The sequence below is a fragment of the Columba livia genome, chromosome 7 (genome assembly GCF_036013475.1).
Source record: "Columba livia isolate bColLiv1 breed racing homer chromosome 7, bColLiv1.pat.W.v2, whole genome shotgun sequence".
Lineage (NCBI taxonomy): Eukaryota > Metazoa > Chordata > Aves > Columbiformes > Columbidae > Columba > Columba livia.
The window spans coordinates 12279020-12300774 of NC_088608.1; the positions used below are offsets into that span (position 1 = coordinate 12279020).

A 21755-nucleotide genomic window follows, 5' to 3' on the forward strand; every position below is an offset into this window, starting at 1 on the left:
GGAGCAAATTCAAGAGCCTGATGGAAGGATGAACTGTAAGAAAAAAAGAGTTCAGAATTTAACTGATGTTGTAACATATTATAGCCCATACAAAGGATTCCTGTTGATCATCTTTCTTCCTGTGGAGTTCATAATTTAGAAGGAATCAAGAACTCGATGCAGAGTTTGATCCTTTTTGTGGGATTAACGTGTAGGGTATTCAACCAAGAGCAGCCTCTCCTTGCTTGTGAGGGAGACATAGATGTACAGTCGCACACACACAGTGCTAAATCCTCTCCCTGTGCCAGGGAGGGGGGTGTGCAGCAGACTGGACAAACAGGAGCAGGATACCTGACCTACCTCACACTCATCTGCATTACCAGCTATGGGACACTTGAGTCAGCGAAACCAGCTTTTAAGGACAGCCCAAGCCCAGGCAGCCAATACACTCCATATGTATCTAGGCCTTGCTCCCAGCTGTCACTAGGTGCTGTAAAGGTAGTAAGCAAATTCCTCAGGACATGGCTTGGTGCCTGGTAGAACACTCCTTAGAGCACCTGAAGACACATCTCTATGACCTGAGCATCATTTGAATGCGAAGCTTTAACTAAGCTGAGTGTGAGGAAGCTCCTCAGGAACCTGGTTCTGTCCTCTCTCCTAACATGTCCTGCTTCCTTCTGCTCCCTGAGAGAAGGATATTCACAAGGCTAGAAAACAGGAGAAAACGTGAAGAATTCCAGGTGGCTAAAAGAGAATAGCTCTTAAGGAATGAAGCCTGGGATCAAAAAATGTAACAAACTTTTCTTTGTGTCACCTTGTGAAGCAGGTACTGGGAAGGTGAGTGTGAGAGCCCCATCGCCTCCTGCTGACACCCACCACAAGTCTGGATGTCCCCTCACTCAGATTAAAGACTTTTTACCTTGGTCTAGCACATTTATGAAGACCTCACCAACCCAAGCTTTTGGGTCTTCTGCAGTTTTATTACCTAGCACATCTCACACAGTCTAATCCATACATTACTTGTAAATGATTTATCATAGATTAAAAGATTAGTAGGCCTTATAATAATCATCTCTATGGCATGTTCCCATACTTAATAGTGAACAGCACTGGATCTTACTATCTCTTATACTCCATTTCTGTCCTTACCAGTGTTTGAGATTACCTGGAGCTTTCTGCTGCTAAGCTAGTACAAGTATGTTTTCTACTTCATTCTATCCTTGTGACAGTTTTTTTGTCATCATAAGGAAATCTAGAGAAATGAGAAGCCTCAGCAATCTCTTCCAGTCCCACAGCAGCTCTAACATGGGTTCGTGTGGGTGGTGCAGTAGAGTCCTCACAGTCCTGCCCCCTTCTGGTCAAATTCTCATGCCACAGCTCTAACCTTTCCTATCTGAGCAATTCAGATTTCTGAGAGCTGAGAAAAACTCGTGGTAAAATCTAGAGCAAGAATCACCAAAAGAATGTGCTGGTAAGAGAAGCGAGTAGTGATGCATAAATAATTTGGGGCATCTTATTTCACACATTTTGAGATTTTAGTGATACAAAAAATAATGTTCGGAGAAAAGCAGGAGTGAGTACAAAAAAAATGACCCAGCAGCTTGCAAATTACACTGATCAGAAAAAAGGAATTGCCTTCTCATTTTCTTGATCTTTGGAGCAGACGTACATTAACAACATGATTTGGATTAGCTAATTTGAGAAAAGGTACCATACACAATAATCCTGATCTCCTTGGCAACCAAAAATAAAGAAACAAAGAGAAAGCTATTTAGTACCTTAAACACCATATCACACTGTTTGAAAGCAGCTATGGTCTTTAATTAATATGCACAGCAGCCTTTGCATTCAAGTAACATATCGTAAATAAAATTTTGTTCAGGCATTTTTAGCTTGGACTCCTAATCCTACAGACAAAGATGCTTGGAAATCTCCTGCAGATAAATCTACTTTCCCTGTCTGACCACCTGCTGAATCAGTCTCCATCACTGGTTGTAGTAGCACTGTTCTCAAAGTGGCAGACCCAAGCCTATTGTACTCATAAAGTATTTAAAAGAAAACCAGACCAATGGTATGCATTTACCTCAAAACATAAATTTGTGTCTACATGATAATAGCAGGGGCAATTTATTTATTCATTTTATATACAGAACTACCACATCCCTAGTTTCCAGATGGAACAACTAAGCCTGTGCACTTAAAGGCTCAGCTGAAGTTTATTGGTGTCCTGAAAACTAGAGGGGAATCAAATGCATCATTTCATTTGGAATTTTCAGAAACTTATTTCATCCTACCTGGAGTGGAAGATGAAAAACCTGATAAGTCCTCTCAAACACCACTCTGGAGAGGACAAATATTCTGGTTGGCCCCAAACCTTTCACTCCTTACAAAATCAGAACTTCTTGTTCCAATTTTGAAGACTTAAATTTCCTGTCACATAGCATAAAACCTTTTTTTTTTTCTTCTGAAAGGCCAACTCATTTCAAAATGGCAAAATACAAAACTGTCTATTCTGAAAAGAATGAATAGAGTAGAATACATTGTCCTTATCACAAGGCCTTTTAGAGTTTTCTTTCTCTAAATTAGTTTCTCTTGAAGGCAACACACAGGTGAATGTTTGAGCCTTAGTATTTGATAAATTTGCTGGAGAGGTGTAGTCTGAATGCAGAGAATTTTCACAGGCTCACACAACTGCAGGCAGCTCAGGTTTTTCTCTAACTCAGTTGCGGTTACAAGTTTCAGTAATAATATGTGTGTGCCTGACTGGGGTGCTGAGATTCATTAGCTGAAGTCTATAAAACACTCTGAAGATAAGTGGTACATATTATCACACTGTAATTAGGTGGTAATTGAAAGATGCTGGATAAACATTATTAATCATTAATATTCATAGAAGCAGCACTTCTGAAAATGCTGCTAGACCACCTGTTAGAATCCTTTTGGGACAACTATCGGCACTGCAAGCTGGGATGCCCACAAGCTGGTGTGCACACAGCGTATTCCCAGAGCACGCACGCACGCTGTATTGCCAGCCTGCTTTTGGTCAGAGTTGTGCCAACTGGGGAGGCTGGTGACCACCACATGATCGCTACTCCCTTTTCTGCAGCTCCCCTGAAAGCACCAAGTCCAACTGACACCACAGGATGGACATGCCTGCTGAAGGATCTGCTTTGAACAAGCGACTGTGAATCATCTTGGGTTTTGTTATTCCTTAGTAAACGTGAGCTTCATTCAATTCAACATCACACAGTTCATGTGCAGAAAGTACAAGTCTTCCCAAAATTTTAAAACAAACGTTCTAGTCGGTATTATTCGTTCATTAAATGCTGACTACATGACAAACACCAAACTATCCTATGAGGCTCCCATCCCTTGTCCAACTCTACTGGTGCCTTCCCTGACAGACAATTAGTCCACACTGTCCTTCTTCAACATCTCCGTTGTTGAGAATTTCCGTCTCCCAAAGCTCCTAGTCTTTTCCAGTACTTCTCTAGATCTAGTTCTGGAAAATTTTTCCTATTATCAATACCACATAATCCTCCTTGAATTTAAGCCTACACATGACAGACCCAAACAGTCATTTTCTTTCTTGTAGCAGTGGCCTTCTGCATATTTGAGAACTCGTGCCATGCACAGGAGTTGCTGATTTGAATACTGGCATTCAGAAAACTGATAGTTTTATTTGTGTATTAGGTGAACATATACTTAAGTGTTTAATTTTGTGTCAATTTACAAACTATGCTTTTTTACTGAGGATTAGTACTTCCTGACCTGCTCTGCTTCTTTAAGAACTACCTTATCACTGGTTGAGCCATTATGCTGCATAATGGGAGTTTGAGATTAGCACAGGTTAAGCACTCATGTTGGAGAACAAGGACACAAAGCAACTGGACTACGATTCACAGGATGCAGAGCACAAACAGAGCTAAAAAGAAAGATTTTTCTCAACTCTTCAGAACTTTCCATTCTGGAATATCTAAAAAGCATCCTGGGTAGATTTGACACCAGCACTACTTTCAAATGGCTGGAATTTCCTACAGTTCATTCTGAACAACATCAAACACAGACTACAACTGTTTTGAGGAATTATTCCCAAGGAAGCGCAGGCTAGTAATACAATTGTCTCCTTAATTTGCTGTATTTCATTGGAGTGCATTATAAGCATCCCTGTTAAGCTGGTTCAGAAATGGCTAGAGTTCCATAATACATGATACAGGATCTTCCAACTATTCTGATGTTCAATTAATATTTAGATGATTTGATGCAATTATGACCTGTGCTCCCCAATATAAGTCCTGTTCTGTGGTCATTTTTCTTTCCTGAAGCATCCAGATTCTCTCAAATCTTATGCAAACCACCCTACCTCACATCTTACTACATCTTTTCTTAGCAAACTGGTCCTTATTCCAGTACAACAGGATTTGATCATATAAACAACCTCATAAAGCAAGCAGACACTACAGATTTTATGAAAGAAATCTTACATGTTCCTCTTCAAACTGGTCCCCACCAAATGCAGAGACACAGGGCTTGATGCCTCCTGTTCCAAGGGCAATCAAGAACAGGCCAACCATAGACAGGATCCTTCATGCAAAAACAAAAATATCACCATTGTAGAACCTTTCCAGTGCTTATAAGAGCATTTTAGCATCACCCAACCATGATTCCTCTGGTATCATTGTGTTTTGCACACAGGTAGTGACAATGAGCCAGATAAGTGGGAAAAACAAATTCATTATCCTCATTTCTGCACTCAGTACCAGCCAATTAACCAAACTGGTTTTGTCAGTTTCTTACTGTTCTGAGGCCCAATGGACACACTAGAGATCAAAGATCCGTGGGATTGCTTTTCACTCATATGTGAACAAGATTGCAGAGATCAATTGGGAGGAAAAAAAAGGTTTTTTCCTGTAGCCTTTTGCGGTAAGTTCAGACAAACTCAGACAAACTGAATAATTGAATTAGGCATACTCCTGGGTGCTTTCTACCTCCTCGTGCTCCTCAAAATACTATTGTTGGCCTGATCGCTTACATCTGTAGGGAACAGTATGCCAGGACTGGCCAGGTCTGGGACATAAGGAAACTGTCACATCAGAAAATATATCTTTGGGTTTGTGTTTCCAGGCACACAAGGGAACCTTGCTGGGCTGGGCAGCCAGGCTGATGAGGGAGGAATGAGCCAGGTGTGGGCAGCTGGATGGAGGAGACCAAACTCCAGCAGCATGATATAGCAGGGAGGGGTGATCAGAGGTCCCTATCTAAAAGGGCTTACAGTCTCTGTGATGGTTTCCAACTCCTTCTGGTACATTCACACTCTAGACCCACCCTTCTGTTCTTACTCAGATATCCCAAACCTTTCCCTGATAAAAGCAACCCATGCATAGCCCCCAAACTACTGATTTGATGGAGGTGAAAAAAATGACAGTCCTGGGTAAACCAGCTACCATTGCAACCTACTACAGCAATGTGGCTTCAACAGCTACTTACACATGAATGACCTGGTTGCCTAGGGATGGAATTGCACCAACTGACTTTATGAGATGGCCAACCACATACACAATGGAGAGGTAGATGATCGTCCTGTAAGGAAAGCAAACAGCAGTGACTGAAGGTGCTGAGTGATGTGTGATCTGAACACTGAGTGTGCCTGTGCTTCCTGTTATGGCAGCTCTACTTGGCAGACACACAAGAAACTGGTTTGTTCAAACCACTGGTATAGCAGGCAGCTATAACTCTTTTGTGTCAGAGTGCATTGGAAGGAAAATGTGGGCAAACAGGGTTCAGACTTAGAAGGCATAGCCCCTGCATTCTTTGTAGAGATTGCTGAGCAGAATAAACTGAAAATGTTCATGTTGTCACATGTGAAAGGCTGTAAATAGAAGAGTAATCTTCAGGTCCAGCTCAGTTCCCAGGTTACTAATAACTGGCATTTTCTATCATGCACTTAAGTGAGTCCCTTGACAAGAACACATCTATAGGGACTGTTGCCCATATTCAATGCACGTGACTAACACATCTGAACCAGGAGTGTGGTTTCCCCATGACAAGTCTGTTTTAGATCCCGAGTACCTCTGAAGGACTGAGCGCATCTATCTACCTCCAATATCTTGGTGAGGGAGAAAAAGAAATCTGATTAAGAGGATCAGGCTCTTGTGTGTATTCTATTCCTTCAACATCTTCAGGATTAAGAGATGTCCATGTATTTACATGCAGACTAGACACACACAGAGGGAATGGAAGGACTTCTTAGGACAGAGGCACTGAAAGAAGTCCTATGAGCTTTCAGTATGGAAATGATCCTCTACACATCCAAACCCTGGTTTCAAAAGCTAATTGAAAACCACATCAGATCATTAATAAAAGCCCCTCTAATCTGTTATTCTGTCCTCAGTATTGGTCAAGGTCCAGCTACTACTTCAAGAGCCACCTCCCATTAAGTTATGGGGGTTACCCCAGGGAAAGTCTCCTACCTAATGCACAGAAGTCTGCCTAAGAATTTACCTTCTCACATCATGCTGCAAGACAAATATCCTCTAATATCAATGAACATTGCTAGGTGACCTTAAATAACAAAGTTAATAAATTGCCACTGTTATTTTTGTCATTCAAGGGGACGAAAGAATGACTACAATTGAGCACAAGGAAAAAAATAACATTGATATCTCCTTAAGAACTTTCTGCTGGAAAGGCATATGGCAACTGCTTTTTTTGTCATTGAGATTCTTCTGCCAGATGTGCTTAGTTCTAGAGAGAAGAGTTCAGCTGCATTTCATCACTGTGAGAGCCAAGACTCCTCAGACGACAAACAAACAGTGCCAAGCAAAGAAAGTCTTATCCAGCTGCTCACCACCACGCTGGGGCACATGATGGCCCCACAACTTATCAGTGGAAGGGAAGAGTGTCCAACTTTGTCAGGGAATGTTTACCTGGTTGTGTACTGAGGGAGATGATTTGAGTGAATCCAGGTTTCTCTGGTGTGCTCACACATTCCTTATGCTGTGAAAGCATAAATAACTATAACGTAGTTAGTGACATTTCATCTGAAACTGCGAGATGTAGAGGATGACACTGCTTCCTCACCCTCTTTGAACCCTTCTCAGAAGCAGGTCTTGGCAAATTGAGGGTCAGTCGCCCTACACCTCAGCTTCCTCAAGGTACGCAGGGAAGGACAGTGGAGAAAAAGTGTGCTTGTGACATTTAATTTGTTCCAACTTTGTTGCCTATTGGCCCTTGGGTGAAGAGGAGCACAGAACAACATGAGCAAACAGATAAGCTGTTCATCTGTTAACAGAGAGGAGCTGACCCTCACAAGTGTGTCTCTGCTGCACTCCAAGCTAGCTCAAAACTGGGAGCACACACAGCACTGCCCTTGCACAGGCTGCATGGTGCAGACGTACACTGTCTGAATTAGAGAGTTGTCTTCACTTACTTGTATTTCCCCAGCCATGAGTCTGCCATGATGGCTCCAATGACAGGTGTGAAATAACATAGTGCAGAAAAGGCATGGTACACAGCGGTGGAGAGATTCTCATCCCAGTGGAAGAAGCTTAAGAAATACAATGTCAGGACAGCTAAATGGAAACAAACAAATCACATAAGATGATTAATGTGTATCTCTGCAGGTAAGCAGGAAACCACATCACAGCGGTGAGAAAACCACTGATTTGCCTAGCAGCTATGAGCACTGTCATGGAAAGATCTGTGCTTTCAGACCTCTTCCTCATAATCCCTTATAGACGAAAAGTTAAAATGAGATATATGAGTATCAGACATTCTTTGCTCATAAAAATTTATGTTTAGCTGGAAAATATCTTTTCTAGCTTATCTTACCGTAACCTGTAGTTCTGTTTATGCACATTTTCTATTTTCAAATTAGGTGCCTGTACAATTCAGTTTCCATACACACTGACTGCACACAGCTAAGAAAGATGTCACACAGTGGAAAGCCAGTTTTGAGACAAAGAATCATATAAAAATTTAGACAGGAAGGTACATTTGGAGATCTCTAGTCCCAACTTCTGCCCATAGCAGCTGTAGCATCAATGCTAGAACACACTACTCATACCTGCATCCCAAAATACTAATTTACTTTGAAAAACAGCCAAGACCACATACAGCACAGTACTGGGACACCAGGCCAGTGTGTGTAGAAAAAAAACAAGGATGGGAAAGTCACTGCCCAGACACAGGCCACATACCTCTCATGCCATAGTAGGAGAAGCGCTCACAGAACTCATTCACCACAATGAAGGCAATGCTTAGAGGATAGTTGGAGCCACAGAGTTTCTGCAGGATACAAAAAAGAATGTATCAGCTTTGTGGAAGCCTTCACACCAGCAACATATCCCCATAGTACCTGGGCAGTAGAGAGGAGTCCACTTCAAAAAGCAGGTGCCCGCTGCTGCTTGACTGGGCTGTGGGTTGGACTCAAAGGAGGGATGGAACCCCACACATATCTTGCTTTGGTTAAGGCCCAGTGAATCAGCCCAGCTGATACGGGACCAGTAAGGACCACCATGGGGGCTAGTGGGCTGTCAGCAGCCCACCACGCTCGCGCCTCCAGGAACTCTAGTGGAAGGCTCCCACCACCTCTCTGCTGCAATGCAAAAACTTGCCAAGGTGAAAAAACACCTTTGAATGCCATTTGTCCCACACTTCACATAAAGCTGCTACTCTGCCCCAAAACTGCTCCACCTCCTAGTACCAGAGTCTGCCCCAGCATCTGGTAGACCCCAGGGAGCTGCTTCCTCCTGTATGACAACCGCCCTCAATCTCTGCACCACACTCACACTGAATTGTGCCACCGCGTTCACTGAAGAGCATCAGCCCTGTGACCAGCCCTCCACCAGGCATGGCATCCATTTCATATTCCGAGAACACTGGCACAGTTATGGATAATTCAATTTATTAATCAAACCAAAAATTTATTAAATGAAACAGCGAGGGGACTGTCAAACCTGTCTGAGCGTGGCCACTCTTTCACTGAATCTTGACTTTACTCCAGCTAAAATCAGCAGTTTCCAAGTGAAATACAAGGCTCTTAAACTGATGAGTCTTGGCATGACCTTGCACGGGCCTCCGTCCTTCTTGCTACCCTACTGCGGTCCAAGCTAAGCAGCTTCCAGCTGCTTGGCTCTACTGCCTCACAACACGGAAAGCAGGTTTTCACAGCACTGCCTGACCTCTGCCAATTAGTAGGAAAGGTCTGTGCTGGCCATTCACTTGGTGAGGGATAAAGGGGGAGTTTGATATTAACAGCTGCATTTATATTTGTGGTTCTAAACAGCCATGGTACGGGCCAGTGAAGTTAGATAGACTCTTCGCATGCATTTCTGTGCTTCACATCGGAAATAATGAATTCCTGTATTTCTTCCCAGAGTCCCAAATGCAAATACAGATACCAAAATAGATGTGTTTACTCAGGTTTATTTCACCACCAAAAGAACTGAGCTTATTTGGATTCCCAAAGCAATGGCATCAAGTTTGGAGGAGTCTAGCTGAATGATGCTGTCTTGCTCAACATTATACAAAAGCAACAAAAGAGACTCGCTGTCCAGAGAGGAAAAAAAACAAAGAAACAAAAACACACCACACAAATGCTTTCCATTATTTAAACCAGCATCTCCAAAGACAAATGTTTTTGTCCTTTTTAATATATATTTTCCTGTCACGATATATGGGATGGCTTTTTATTAAGAAACCCTTGGCCTCTTTGCTTTGCCAGAGTAGATATATAATTATCCATTTCATTATTATTTACTCTGAAACAATCATTGTCAGACAGAGTGGGCTCCCTCAGAAACCACAATGTGGACTCCTGCTTTTAGACTAGCCTAAAAATGGTGGCATATATACCCTGTTTCCCTGAAAATAAGACACAGTCTTATATTAATTTTTGGTCTGAAACTTATTACTTTTTTACGTGTATAGCTGCCTGGACACTATTTAAATTGACTTTTTTAATGAACTATAACTATGGCTTGTTTTTGCACTAGGGCTTATATTTTGGACCATCCTCAAAAATCCTGAAAAATCATGCTAGGGCTTATTTTTGGGGTAGGTGTTATTTTGAGGGAAACAGGGTAAGTTATAAATGCTCAAACACAGAGAGATCTGCACACATATCTTTCTCCAACAACTTTGAAAAAAAAACATAAGAGGCAAGTTATATTTCCTGCGGGTTCTTGGAGGCATTTTCTGAATTGGGAAGTAAAATTGTATAACAGGGATATTCTCCTTCCTCTCTTTCACAGACCTTGCTATCAGCACTCATGAGATTTAATAACATTTGATGGAGATGCAGAGCGTGACTGCTCAAAGCCAGGCGGCCAGGTGTCAGGAGCCCTGGTACCTGAACTCACCCCTCCGCACCCGATGCGCAAGCCCTGCTGGATTTAACTGCAGCAGTTTAAAGTGTCACATGCTACACTGCAACCTGCAGGGAAAGAAAATCTGGCAGTGACCCATTTCATCCTCTACTGCTCCGGGATGGGCACCTCCTGCAGACAAGCAGGGAAAGGAGAGGGGAAGGTGGTGGCTTCCCAGCTAAACCTCCCCAAGTGCCTGAGCCAGCACCCTGAGTAAGTGCTTATAAACACAGAGCAGCCACTTGCAAGCAGGGGTGCTTCCATCTGGCTTGTACGTCATGAGATGGCACCAGCACATGCAGAAACCCTCATGCATCCTCTCTGCGGTATCACTGACCTGCCTGGGGCCTGCCTGGACATCCAAAAGCAGGCAGCTTTCATCCATGCGGACAGCCAGATGCAGTTTGCTCGCTTTCACAGGGGTGGACCTTGCTCAGCGTAGAGCCCCAGCAAAAGCAAAGAGGCTAAGCCTGGATTCATGAGCGCACAGATAGTCTGTTGTGCTTAGCTACCGCTGTAAGCCTGGGATCTGCGGGATTATGGAGCTCTTAAGGATACTGCGGAAGTTGATAGACTCTGTCTTTGAAAAAAGACAGGTCATTTAAAGTGCCAGCTACAGAAGGCATTTTTTACCTCTCCTTGCTGACAAATACTAATATTTCCCAGGAGACCCAGATATCCAATAGTTAATGTCTGCACAGTACTTAAAACTGAGTTAATTAACTGGCTTGCTAATGACATGACTGAGCTTTAAGAGCAAGTATTACCATACTGTCCTGCAAATCAAAGCAGGTGCTATAAAAGCCCTGTTCTCCCTCAAGTCACTACAGTGTACAGGTTTAGAGGTCAAGCACTCAACCAGACTTAGCCTGAAAACCCACACAAACATCAAAGCTGCAAGGCAGCAAAGCATTCACCTGAGTCTGGCTTTAAACCGGAGCTAAAGATGTAAACCTGGGGCTCTGGCACTACAGCCAGGCTCTGTGACACACATCAGCGGCCTGTCCTCAGTCCCTGTCCTTTCTTCTGCTCCGCAGCAGCTGGGGACACTTCCCTGGTGGGTCTCATCAAACTAAGCAAATGCACAGGTCAGCTCCCTCCCTCCCATGCACAACAGCCCCCTCCACTTCAAAGAGGCAAGTTCTTTCCCACAAGGAAAGTAGTGTTCAGGAAAAAGGCAGTAATCAAAACCTTACCCATTTTTCCAAACATTCAGAGTTAATTTTTTTTCCCTTCAAGCTGCACTTTCTTAACATAATCAGGTTAGTGGAGGGATTTTTTTGCCTTGAGTTGTTAATGCTTATTTCAACCCTCTGCAAGAAAGGGTGTTTGTCTCTAGCCAGAACACAACAGAGGAAAGAACAGAGAGATCTTGAAATGTTCAGAGTAAGCTAAGCAGAAAGGAAGAAAAGGAGAGCAGCCGTAACACTCACCGGGGATTTTTTCTGAACAGGAAAATCTCCTTTTGGGGAATCATCTCCTGCAGAAATAAAAGTGAACAAAGTTTCCTTCGATTCGTTTCTCTGAAAAGCGTTCATCTCCCCTCTCGCCTTGTCTCCCACCATGCTATGTGGCTGTGGTGAGTTGACTGGGAAGATTTCCAAACTCAGGCATGAAGTTTGATTCAGTTTGAGTTAACCCTAATTGAGCACATTTGTGCAGCCGGGGCAGAAAGGGGAGGGAGATGCTACCAGGAAAAACAACTCCAGAGTTCAAGCAGTCAGGGAACGCAGCCTAAATCATTGACAGGTTGGGCTGTCAGCACTTCGTGGCACAGACCTCCTCTTTGCTTGGCATGTCCCCAGCTATCCTACGTGCACCAGCCCAGCACAGCCCTGTATGCTGAACACATGTGAGCTGAATAAAAATCCCAGGTCTCAGATACCCCTAGAGCCTGTGGATTTAGGAGCAGAGCACGCATCTCCCTCCTGCTGTGGTAATGACAGGTTTATTCTGCAGGGATCTCCTTCCACTCCAAAGACACATTCATCCCAAGCCATAACTAAAACACTCATCACACCCAGACCCTGGACATTGGATGTCATGAATCAGCACTGTGTTTAATCATTTCTTTGCTATCCCAGGAGCGAAGTGACCCCGGTTTCATTCTCACATCAGCTCCCTGGAATGACCTTGCCTTTTCCTACTGGAGAGTTTAATCTGGAGGGTACAGCCAGCACCCAGGAGTGGTCCCAAGCCCCATCTCTACTTCCTATTAGCCAAAATGCCACCTCAGGGCTCCTTATGTGGCAAATGCATCCTACGCTCTGCTGGGAGCCCCGGGTTCCCCTCACAGCTATGCGAGCTCAGCCCCCTGATGGTCCCCTGTTGTCCCTCCTTCCATGCCCTTCCCATAGAAGAGTTCTTCATCAGTATTCCTCCAGTGCCAGCTGCAGTTACAGAGCAAAATTCACAACCTTCCCATAAGCCATCCTCAATAGCTGTGGCTCTGCAGTATTCCCAGAGCAGTGCAGGGGATTTTTTCTTCCCCTTACACTTAACTTCTTTAAAAGACAAACAGTTCAAAAAATTTTCCCAAATATTTCTCCTTTCACTTATCAGCAAAAATACAAAATACACCCAGAATCTGCAGTTGGTACAAGGAGTCCCCATAAACCATGGGTATCAAACTCTTTTTCACTGGGCGCCACATCAGCCTTGTGGTTGCCTTTAAAGGGCTGACGCAATTTTAGTAACTACTAATACTGTAACTATTCCTACATGTATACAGTCCTAAAATTACATTTGGCCCTTAATATGGCTTCAGTTACTGCTAGCAAGACATGGAGAACACCTAGATAAGGGATTCAGATGTGACAGTGCACAGATGAAGCACAGTTACTCTCCACATTCCCTCGTGTGCTTTGGCATGGCTTCCCCTGAAGATCTCCCAGGATCCTGTTTCACTCCTGCTAACTGAGCAGCTAAACAGGAAGCCCAAACATCAGATGAGGCCAGGAAGGCCTACCCATTTTGCATTCCTGTCTTCTTCTACAGCAGTGGCAAAGCAACAGTTTGGTACCTCCCCTGTGGTGTCACAGACCATAGAATCACAGAATGTCCTGAGCTGGACGGGACCCACAAGGATCATCGAGTCCGACTCCTGTCCCTCCATGTGACAACCCCACAGTTCACACCATGTGTCTGAGGGTGTTGTGTGTCTCTTCTTGAACACTGTCAGGCTTGGGGCTGTGACACCTCCCTGGGGAGCCTGTTCCAGCACTCCAGCACCCTCTGGGTGAAGAACCTTTTCCTCATGTCCAACCTAAACCTCCCCTGGCACATCTTCCTGCCATTCCCTCGGGTTCTGCCATTGGTTGCTCCTCATCTTCATTAGACCAGCTCCTCATCTTCAGCCCTCCCCATGTTTTGCACACTGACATGACCTTGTTTTTCACCTGGGTCACTTCTCAGGTGCCATGACCAGTCTCCAGGGAACTGGGGTTTGTCAAACCCATTTCATGGGCAAGAGTGACCCAAAAGTGTAACCAACACTGGGAGCAGGGCAAGGGACAAGGCTTGTGTACATTGTTCCTGTCTCCTGCACACCAGGTCTGCATGTACTCATGTCATACAAGTCTGACCCTGCACTAGAGGCATCAGGAATATTTCTGAGCCCTCTGGGGATCTCTCTCACCACCCCAAGTATTCCAGAAAACTACCAGTAGAAACCTGCTGTATTCTGCCATGCACAGGCAAGTAGAGTGAAAGGAGCAAAGTTATTAAAAGAGTAATACAAAAGAAAGACAGAAAAGGTTTTACCATCCCCTGTGCAGGGCTCCCACACTGCTGCAGTGTGATGCCTTAATATTTTCAGCATCCTGCAGCTATATTTCCTGTGTGTACACAGCCGCATGTGTCACAAGATAAATGATTTTGATTTTTTTTTTTAATACTAGCATGAAAAACCATATCAGTCAGTGGGATTAACATGCTACTTGTCAAATACACTGCAGAGATGTTTATCCCATTAAGTGCCAGAAGGTTTTTTGAAACACAAAGAGAGAAAAGGAATTCAAATATCTGGTAATAAATAGTAACTCATGGCAAACAGCAAGAATGAGTTAAAGAGAATAAATCTGAAAGCACCTCAGATATAAATGAATTCAGAATAAGACTTGATAGGAGGAGACCTGTGCGGTTGTGCTGAAAATCAGGAAGGAATTGTACCACAAATGGAAATAAGGTGGCATTTCTGAAGACAAGTAAAAACAAACAGATCAAGCGTAGAGCGATAGAAGCTGCAAAGCTAAGGCACAAAACGAATTACAGCTAGCAGGGGGACACAAAAGGCAATAAGAAAAGGTGTTGGAAATGCTGTCAATATTGGAGAAAGAAGAAGGAAAATGAAAGTCTGTTATTTAAACTAAAAAACGAGCAAACAAAAGCTCATCCAGACAGGCCAGAAAAGTTGTGTCCTTTTTGTTTGTCTTCACTAAAAAAACCTAAATTGCAACAAGATACATAACACCATTAAAATAAACCACTATGAATACTGGTGAAATGAGACAAAAACTGCTTAAAGAATATTTGGGTACCTCAAATGTGCTCAAATCATTAGAGCCTGATGAAGTTCACCTTCAAGCAGTGAATGTAGTTTTTGAACCACTTCCCTTGTGAAGGACAGAAGCAGAACAAGCATCACCACTGCCTTTAAAAAGGCAGGTTAGGACAACTCAGGCATGTTTCTCCATAGCCAGAGAGATATTTGATCAGATAATCCCTTCGAAGCATGAAAAGGAGAATAAGGATTACAAAACAGACATTTTGGATTGGAAAAAAATGTTTTCAAACCAGACTTTTATTCTTTGGTGATAGCATAAGTGGTGTAACAGCTAGAGCAGCTGTGGATGTGATATATCCTAACTCTAATGTCTCTGATGTCTCACAAGGAAAAGAGGGTCCAACTGAAATACCCATATAGTGGGCACCTGGGAAATCCCTCTCAGCTACCAATGGTCTTCCACCAGATTAGGAGGGCATGAAGCACACAGGTCCTCAGCTTTTCCATGAGCAAAAAGAACATCAGCCCAGCCAGCATAGTGATCATATTTGTGTTCAAAACTAGGAGGAAGCAAGCCTGTGGGAGAACAGGGTATGAACTCAAAATGATGTTGCTAAATGGGAGAAATCACTCTGCGGCTCTGGAATGAAAAAGATGAAATTCCGGGAAGAAGACTACCAAATGCTACGCCTACCCATTGATGGGAAAAGAAGCCACAGAGACCAACTGTTCTCCATTTTCATTGAGGATGAGCAAAATAACTGACTTTATTTTCAGTAAAGAATTTTTGGGGCTGCTTTTGGATAAACTGCCTTTCTGCAAGGATGAGAGAGCCCTGGAACAGAGGTGCCACAGCTGGGGCTGAAGGGTTCTGACAGTCCCTAATGTCCGTTATACCAGAACATATAGAGACAGGCTAAGTAGCGGTCCTTTCCCAGAGCAGGCAGATGGATGAGGTACCCTCCCAAATATCTAAGAAAATCGCATTTGAAACAACTTCAACTGGTAAGCGTGAAAGCAAGGACTACTTTCTGTAAAATTTCTTCTTTTCTGCGTTATGCTTCATGCAAGTGGAGAATCTGTGGGATAATTCATGCTTAAATGTAATATTCAGCTACCAGACGTCTTGCAGAGCCAGAAGTTCCCATGAATACATTTTTCTGTTACTTTCAGTCCAGCATTTAATTTTTTCTGGTTCCCAAATCCACAGGAAGACAATCTGCGTTTTCCCTTTGCATTTACAGTCCTCAGATTCTCACTGCTTCCTGCTGCAGTACTGTGTACATTAATCTGTTTATACTCTACTGATCTCTTCATTTTTATCTGCATTCTTCTTGTGGTATAATCCCTTCCTTATTTTCAGCTCAGCCACACTGGTGTCTTACTAATGAGTCATATTTTGAATTCATATACATTGGCCAAACGTTTAGCCCTTTGATGATATCTGTGTTTCTCTCCTCTCTCTCTCTTTCCAAGATAAGGTTATAAGCAGCTAGATTAACGTGTGCCAGCAACACTTCGGGCTTAATGACCTGGCCCTGGATGGATAACATAACCTCTCCAGGTGTCTTCTGGCTTATTTTCTGCAATTCTTTCATTACAGGAAAGAGCATGGCTTAACTGATTTAGGCAGATCAAGACTGGTTTCCATTGTCTGCAGACTTCTATCAAGCGTCAAAATAAGTTAAGAAAATGATGTATCAAATCACTTGAACAACCAGGAAAATATGCCAGAAGTCTTCAGACCTGCATCTCTGCTCTGTTCACCAGCCCTTATAGATTCAAAATGATAAAGGTATTTAGATTAATACCACTAAAAATATCAAGTACCTAGTGTGTATTTAAGAGCCTGTCATCTGGTCGCTGTCAACCTGCAACAATCAGGAAAAAGTTCTCATCCCTCCTGGTGCCTTTTTGCACTCAGTTTCTTCTACTATTAGCAAGAAGAAGTATTTAAAAGTTCTCTCACCAGCCTGGGCTTCCCTTGCAGCCTGCAGTACGCTGTCCCCCTCCGCCATGCCTCCTGCGCATAGGGCGACCTCAGCTCTGCTGCGCCTGAAGACGAACCTCGTTGAGCAATCCTGGCTCGCTCTCGCCCTGCTGTTAATGTTTCACTTCACAACAGCGGTCCTTTGGTCACCAATAAAATAGTTAAACTTTCATTTATTTTTTGATCTTGAAGTCAAACTGAAGTCATCTCTGCTCAGCTCCCAGATGTCACAAGGAATCTGCCTTTCTCCTCGAACTCAGCCTCTAAGGCTGCGTGGCATCTTTCACGGATGTTCACAATCAATCACTTTGCACCGCAGCTACACAGTCTTTCAGTAAAAACACTACTTCTGGATGAGAACGGGACTGGACCCATGACTAGACAGGATCTACAGCTGATCATAAATCCAAACTTTTGATACCATATACCAGCTACAGAGCTGGCCTGAAGTACACACATCTTTTAGTAGTTCAGGTTGCGAGGACAAAGGGTTTCATCACCTTGTGACACACTGGCTTCAGTTCCTGGTTCTTCACCTGTCACACAGGAATGCAGAGGTAACATTGACATGCTGTCCTCCTAGACCCTATTTCACTGTAAAGCCATGAGCTGCCTGAAGGAGAATCAACATTTTTGCTACCACATTTCTACTGTTTATTTCTTCCTGCTTTTCAACCATAACCTCCTCTAAACTGCTGTGACTTCCTTTCAGAGAGGCTCTAAGACATCTCCTCTGCAGGCGAAAGCCCCAGATATTTTCTGCAGCTACAGAAATGGCTCACAGTAAAATTTTGTATGTTTAGCAGTAGAGCAAAGCAGGGTTTCCATCACCACATGTCATGGCCTTGGAGCCATCCACACCCTTCCCCTCTTCACTGCACTGAAATTCTAGTCCCACCTGCTTCATAGCCCAATCTCTCTTATCATTTCCTCAATACATAAAATATATTCAAGGCTACAAACAGATAGGTAGTTCCTAATGAACTCTGTTATTGGTTGAACAAGATTGACCCAAAGGAACTGGGCAGGAGGCCTATAAAGATGCACTAGGGAAAGACTAAGAAACATTCAAACTTTACAGTGAAGAGAAACACACAGCAATAGCTATTTGTGTGTATAATAGCAAGCAGCCTAAGCTGACCACAGACCAAATTCCAAAATGAAATGAGGAATAAATTCCTACAGGTGTTGAGTCATTTGATAGAGCAACGAGGAACGCAAAGGCTGAAGTGAAAGGAAGACAGCACAAAAAAACTCATAAGAAGACGATGGTAAATTGTAAATGGTTTGTGAAAGGAAGATTGAAGCAAAACTTTAATTATGACTACAAAAGAGCAGGCTATTCATACAAGATATATTAAAGTGAAGATAGATGGTAAGAGCGGTTTAAATCCCAAATGTAGGATGTATGATGTTAGTCATATTATAAGAAGATGTACCACGGATAAGTACAAAGCATAGTATGGCAAAGCTAGCAGTCTGAGACTCTGGGTAACCACTGTGAAAAACAAGTAGAAAAGAAGCATGAGCACTGAAGGCCAGACAATGCAACACAGAAGAAAAGCTGGAGGGAGAATAGTTGTTGGGAAGAATAAAAAGCTTTACTTGGTAATGCTTGTGACTTCTGTTAGAAGATTAGGAGAAAAAAAATAAAAGAAAAAAAAAGTAGGAAAAGGCTTTTCTTTCTGAACAACTTTTTAAGAGACCATCATAGCATTGAAAAATTAGGATTTCTCTCTTTATTGGAGGAAATGTCCAAGAAAAACACAAGGGAAGCTAGAGCTGATCAAATGAGGCAAGAAATTAAGAAAACTCAGCACAAATAAAATACAAGCACAAATTTAAATTATCTTCCAGGCTCTCAAGATGGGAGGATCACAAAACAGCTACCAAAAAAAAAAAAAGGAAATTGGCTCCAGAGTAAGACTTGTGGCCTCGTGGAACAGATCACTGATTAACCATAAACGAATACCAAGGAAGCTATATATTGCACAGAAAAATCAGGAATAGTTTAACTCTTCAGGCTGTCAGTAAGGAGACAGGCTAAGTGACCTCTTGAATTCCTTTCCAGATATTTCCCCCTCCAGTTCTAATCTGTACTTGATGCTGTCAGATAAGGTACCATGTCCTGACTCAGAACTGACTGGTTTCAGTAAGCTCAAGACATAGAGAAATGAACATCCAGGTGCCCCAGGTAGTCTGGACCCATGGGAACACATCCAGTCCCTGGGATGTTTCTATGTTCTGCCCTTCCCACTTCGCTTTTGTTTCCCCTTTATACAGTGATCTAAAGCATTTTATGAATGCCAACTGCTTCTTAGAGACAGACCCTCGTTAAAACGATAGCCAGTTTTGTTGTTCAGATAGGTATCTAAAATCAGCAACAGAGAGAGTGCCTTGAAAAAAAAACAAATCAAGAAAAGGAGAGCCAAGGCAGGTACAGGGGAATGTGAGCTGTTTCTAACACACTAGTCAGTGCTCTTTGACTTGCAAGGTTATAAGCGATCAATTCTGAACGTCTTTTTTTATGCCCTTAACAAAAAAGTCCCTCAGACACCCAACACCACAGCTGTCTGGCTCAGGCATAACCCAGGCTCTCTGTCCAAAACCTCTGACTAACAGAGAAAGCCTGGAAACCGAAGAATCTGAAGGTTTACCCGGTCCACTTGCCTGGAGCTGAGGCTGGGTTGTCCCCTTCATGGAGTAAGAAGGTGGGAGGTCCCTGCAGCTGGAAGAAAGATGAATGTGCTGTGGCAGGGCTTTGGAAAAGCACTTGAGGACCATTTGGTGTCTCAGAAACATTTTCTCCCCGGTGTTATCAGAAGCAGGATCTTACAGAGTGCCTTTCAGGTGCAGGTCTCCAGGCATTTCACTGGGAAGATATCAGTATCTCCATTTCAGAGACAAGCAAAAGAGGGAAAAACCATACCGACGAAGGCAGACTCCACTGAAACCTCTCACACACCAGCCCAGCAGTCTATCCATTAAGGAGCCCTGCCTGTAGAATCATCACAGCAGAGAAAAACCAGCTACTGATATTTATTCTGTCGCAGGCTCTGAAGGATAGCTCAGCTGCTGGAGACATGGCAGCTTGCAGCAGCCTTGGGTCTGGAGGAACGCTGAAAGACGGTTGCATCCAGTGTCTCAGCCATCCCTTGGGTGCATTGCCCTCCTCTCCATGCCTGTTTCCAGCCTCTGGGACAAAGACTGCCTTGAGAATTCCCCTTTTTGCACTGACCCCTCAGCTGGCCAGCAGCTCCTTTCTGGTGATGAGTCCCGCACACTGTCCCACCCGGCTCTGGAGCAAAAAGCTGCTTTTACTCACTGCTAACCTCGCTGTCAGTAAGGGGCAGCTGACAGTGAGAACGCAGGAATCCCATAACCAGCCAGCTCACATGGATGCCCAGTGCCGGGGCGGGGGCATCCATCCAGTAGTGAAGGAGATGGCTGTGCTGCAGGATCCCGACGTTCAGTGCTGTGCTATTTGTCAGGTGCCTTGAGCACATATTTCAGGTTCCTCAGCCTTAACTCTACTGGCCATAAAAAAAACACAGGCAAGCAGCACTAATCTCCTGTACATCTGGGGAAAATGGTTTCATTCATTAATCCAGCTACAGGACTAGCAGAATCTCATGGAAGGCATTAATTACAACTTTCCCAATTTTTTCCATACACGCACAGTAAACAGCCTGATTGTCTTATTCTTTGTGAGTTCCTCTATGTCAGGAGACATAACACACTGCACAATTTCAAATCTTTGCCATCACAGAAAGGGTATTCTCACCATATCCCAGCACTCCACTGATTTTTTGCCTACAGCTTAAATTAGATTGCAACTGTGTAATCAGTGTTTCATCAGGGCAAACTGCCAGGGACAGAGAACATGTAAATCCCTAAAATACCTCCGTTCTGATAAAAGATTAAAACAACAACAACAAAAACAACCAAAACCCAAACAAACCACAAAAAATAAGGAAAAATAAAATAAATTTAAAAAAAAATAAAAAAAAAAAGCACAAACCAACAAACTGTAGATTTAATCGAGAGAGATCTCAGCTCTCTGACAGCAACCTCTTCCAGATGCAAGCACGGATAGATATGATATGACCTTCTGCATTCTAGGGACTGTCATTTCCACCGAGATGTTAATCAGATTCTCCCAAGCCAGCTCCGTCCATGGCCACACCAGTGGCAACTCAGATCAGGGGCTCATCCAAGATTCATTAACTCTGGTTCCCTGCATTTTCATAATGAGCTTGCAGTGCCATCCATTCTTTTCAGCTTTTCCACGCAGCAACCAAGGGGATCAACCTGCTAACGTGGTAAGGGCGAGTAGCTCTCACCAGCTCCAGTGTGAAATGCAGTCATGTGGGTTTTCCCTGCATCAGGTCCCAAAGGGACAGGCACAAAACTAGAGACCTTTCTTGCACCCCCTGCCTTTTTTTTTTTTAAAGGTTGCTCTAAACCTACAGCCTTTGGGTCTCCAGGGATCACGACACTTTGTAGTACAATTAATTTTGTCCTGTCCCTCCTGTGCCAAGGACAGCACTCCTGGCAAACTCCCTCTGAGTGTGACAGGGATTCATGTAGGAAGAAGAATTAATCTGTGCCTCTTCCTCCTTATTGTAATGCCCCCAAAGACATTAATTTCTCCTAGGAGCTGAGTAGCCTCTGATCCACCTGACATCAGTGGGACCAGGGGTGCTTGGCCCTTCTCAGATGCTGCCCCCACAGCACATGTTAACTTCCCTCTGCTCAACACGCCTTTCTCCCACAAATAACCTCTTCCATCTCGGCAGCTGCACTGGAGCGCATCTTCTGGCTACGATCGAAAACTGAATCAGCCACTTGCTTCTGTCCTCAGCCCATTACCCTCCTCCTGGGATTTTGCATCGGAGAGCACATTGGTACTTGG

At 43.5% G+C, this 21755-nt stretch overlaps 1 protein-coding gene across 5 annotated transcripts in view; it reads right to left on the reverse strand.

The window, feature by feature from the left end:
• SLC15A2 (solute carrier family 15 member 2) overlaps window positions 1–21755 on the reverse strand; it is a 62897-nt gene that overhangs the window by 35415 nt on the left and 5727 nt on the right. The window contains exons 1-6 of one of the 5 annotated variants that reach the window (XM_065070533.1): window positions 16820–16915; window positions 11780–11826; window positions 8178–8265; window positions 7409–7550; window positions 5467–5559; window positions 4464–4563 (exon numbers count right to left, since the gene is read on the reverse strand). In XM_065070533.1, the coding sequence (XP_064926605.1) occupies window positions 4464–4563; window positions 5467–5559; window positions 7409–7550; window positions 8178–8265; window positions 11780–11826; window positions 16820–16868 (519 nt within the window). In that variant the 5' untranslated portion in view covers window positions 16869–16915. Of the gene's footprint in view, window positions 1–4463; window positions 4564–5466; window positions 5560–7408; window positions 7551–8177; window positions 8266–10683; window positions 10823–11779; window positions 12082–13314; window positions 13334–16819; window positions 16916–21755 lie in introns of those variants that run through there. The other 4 variants (XM_065070534.1, XM_065070532.1, XM_065070531.1 and 1 more) reach the window with 4 other exon arrangements.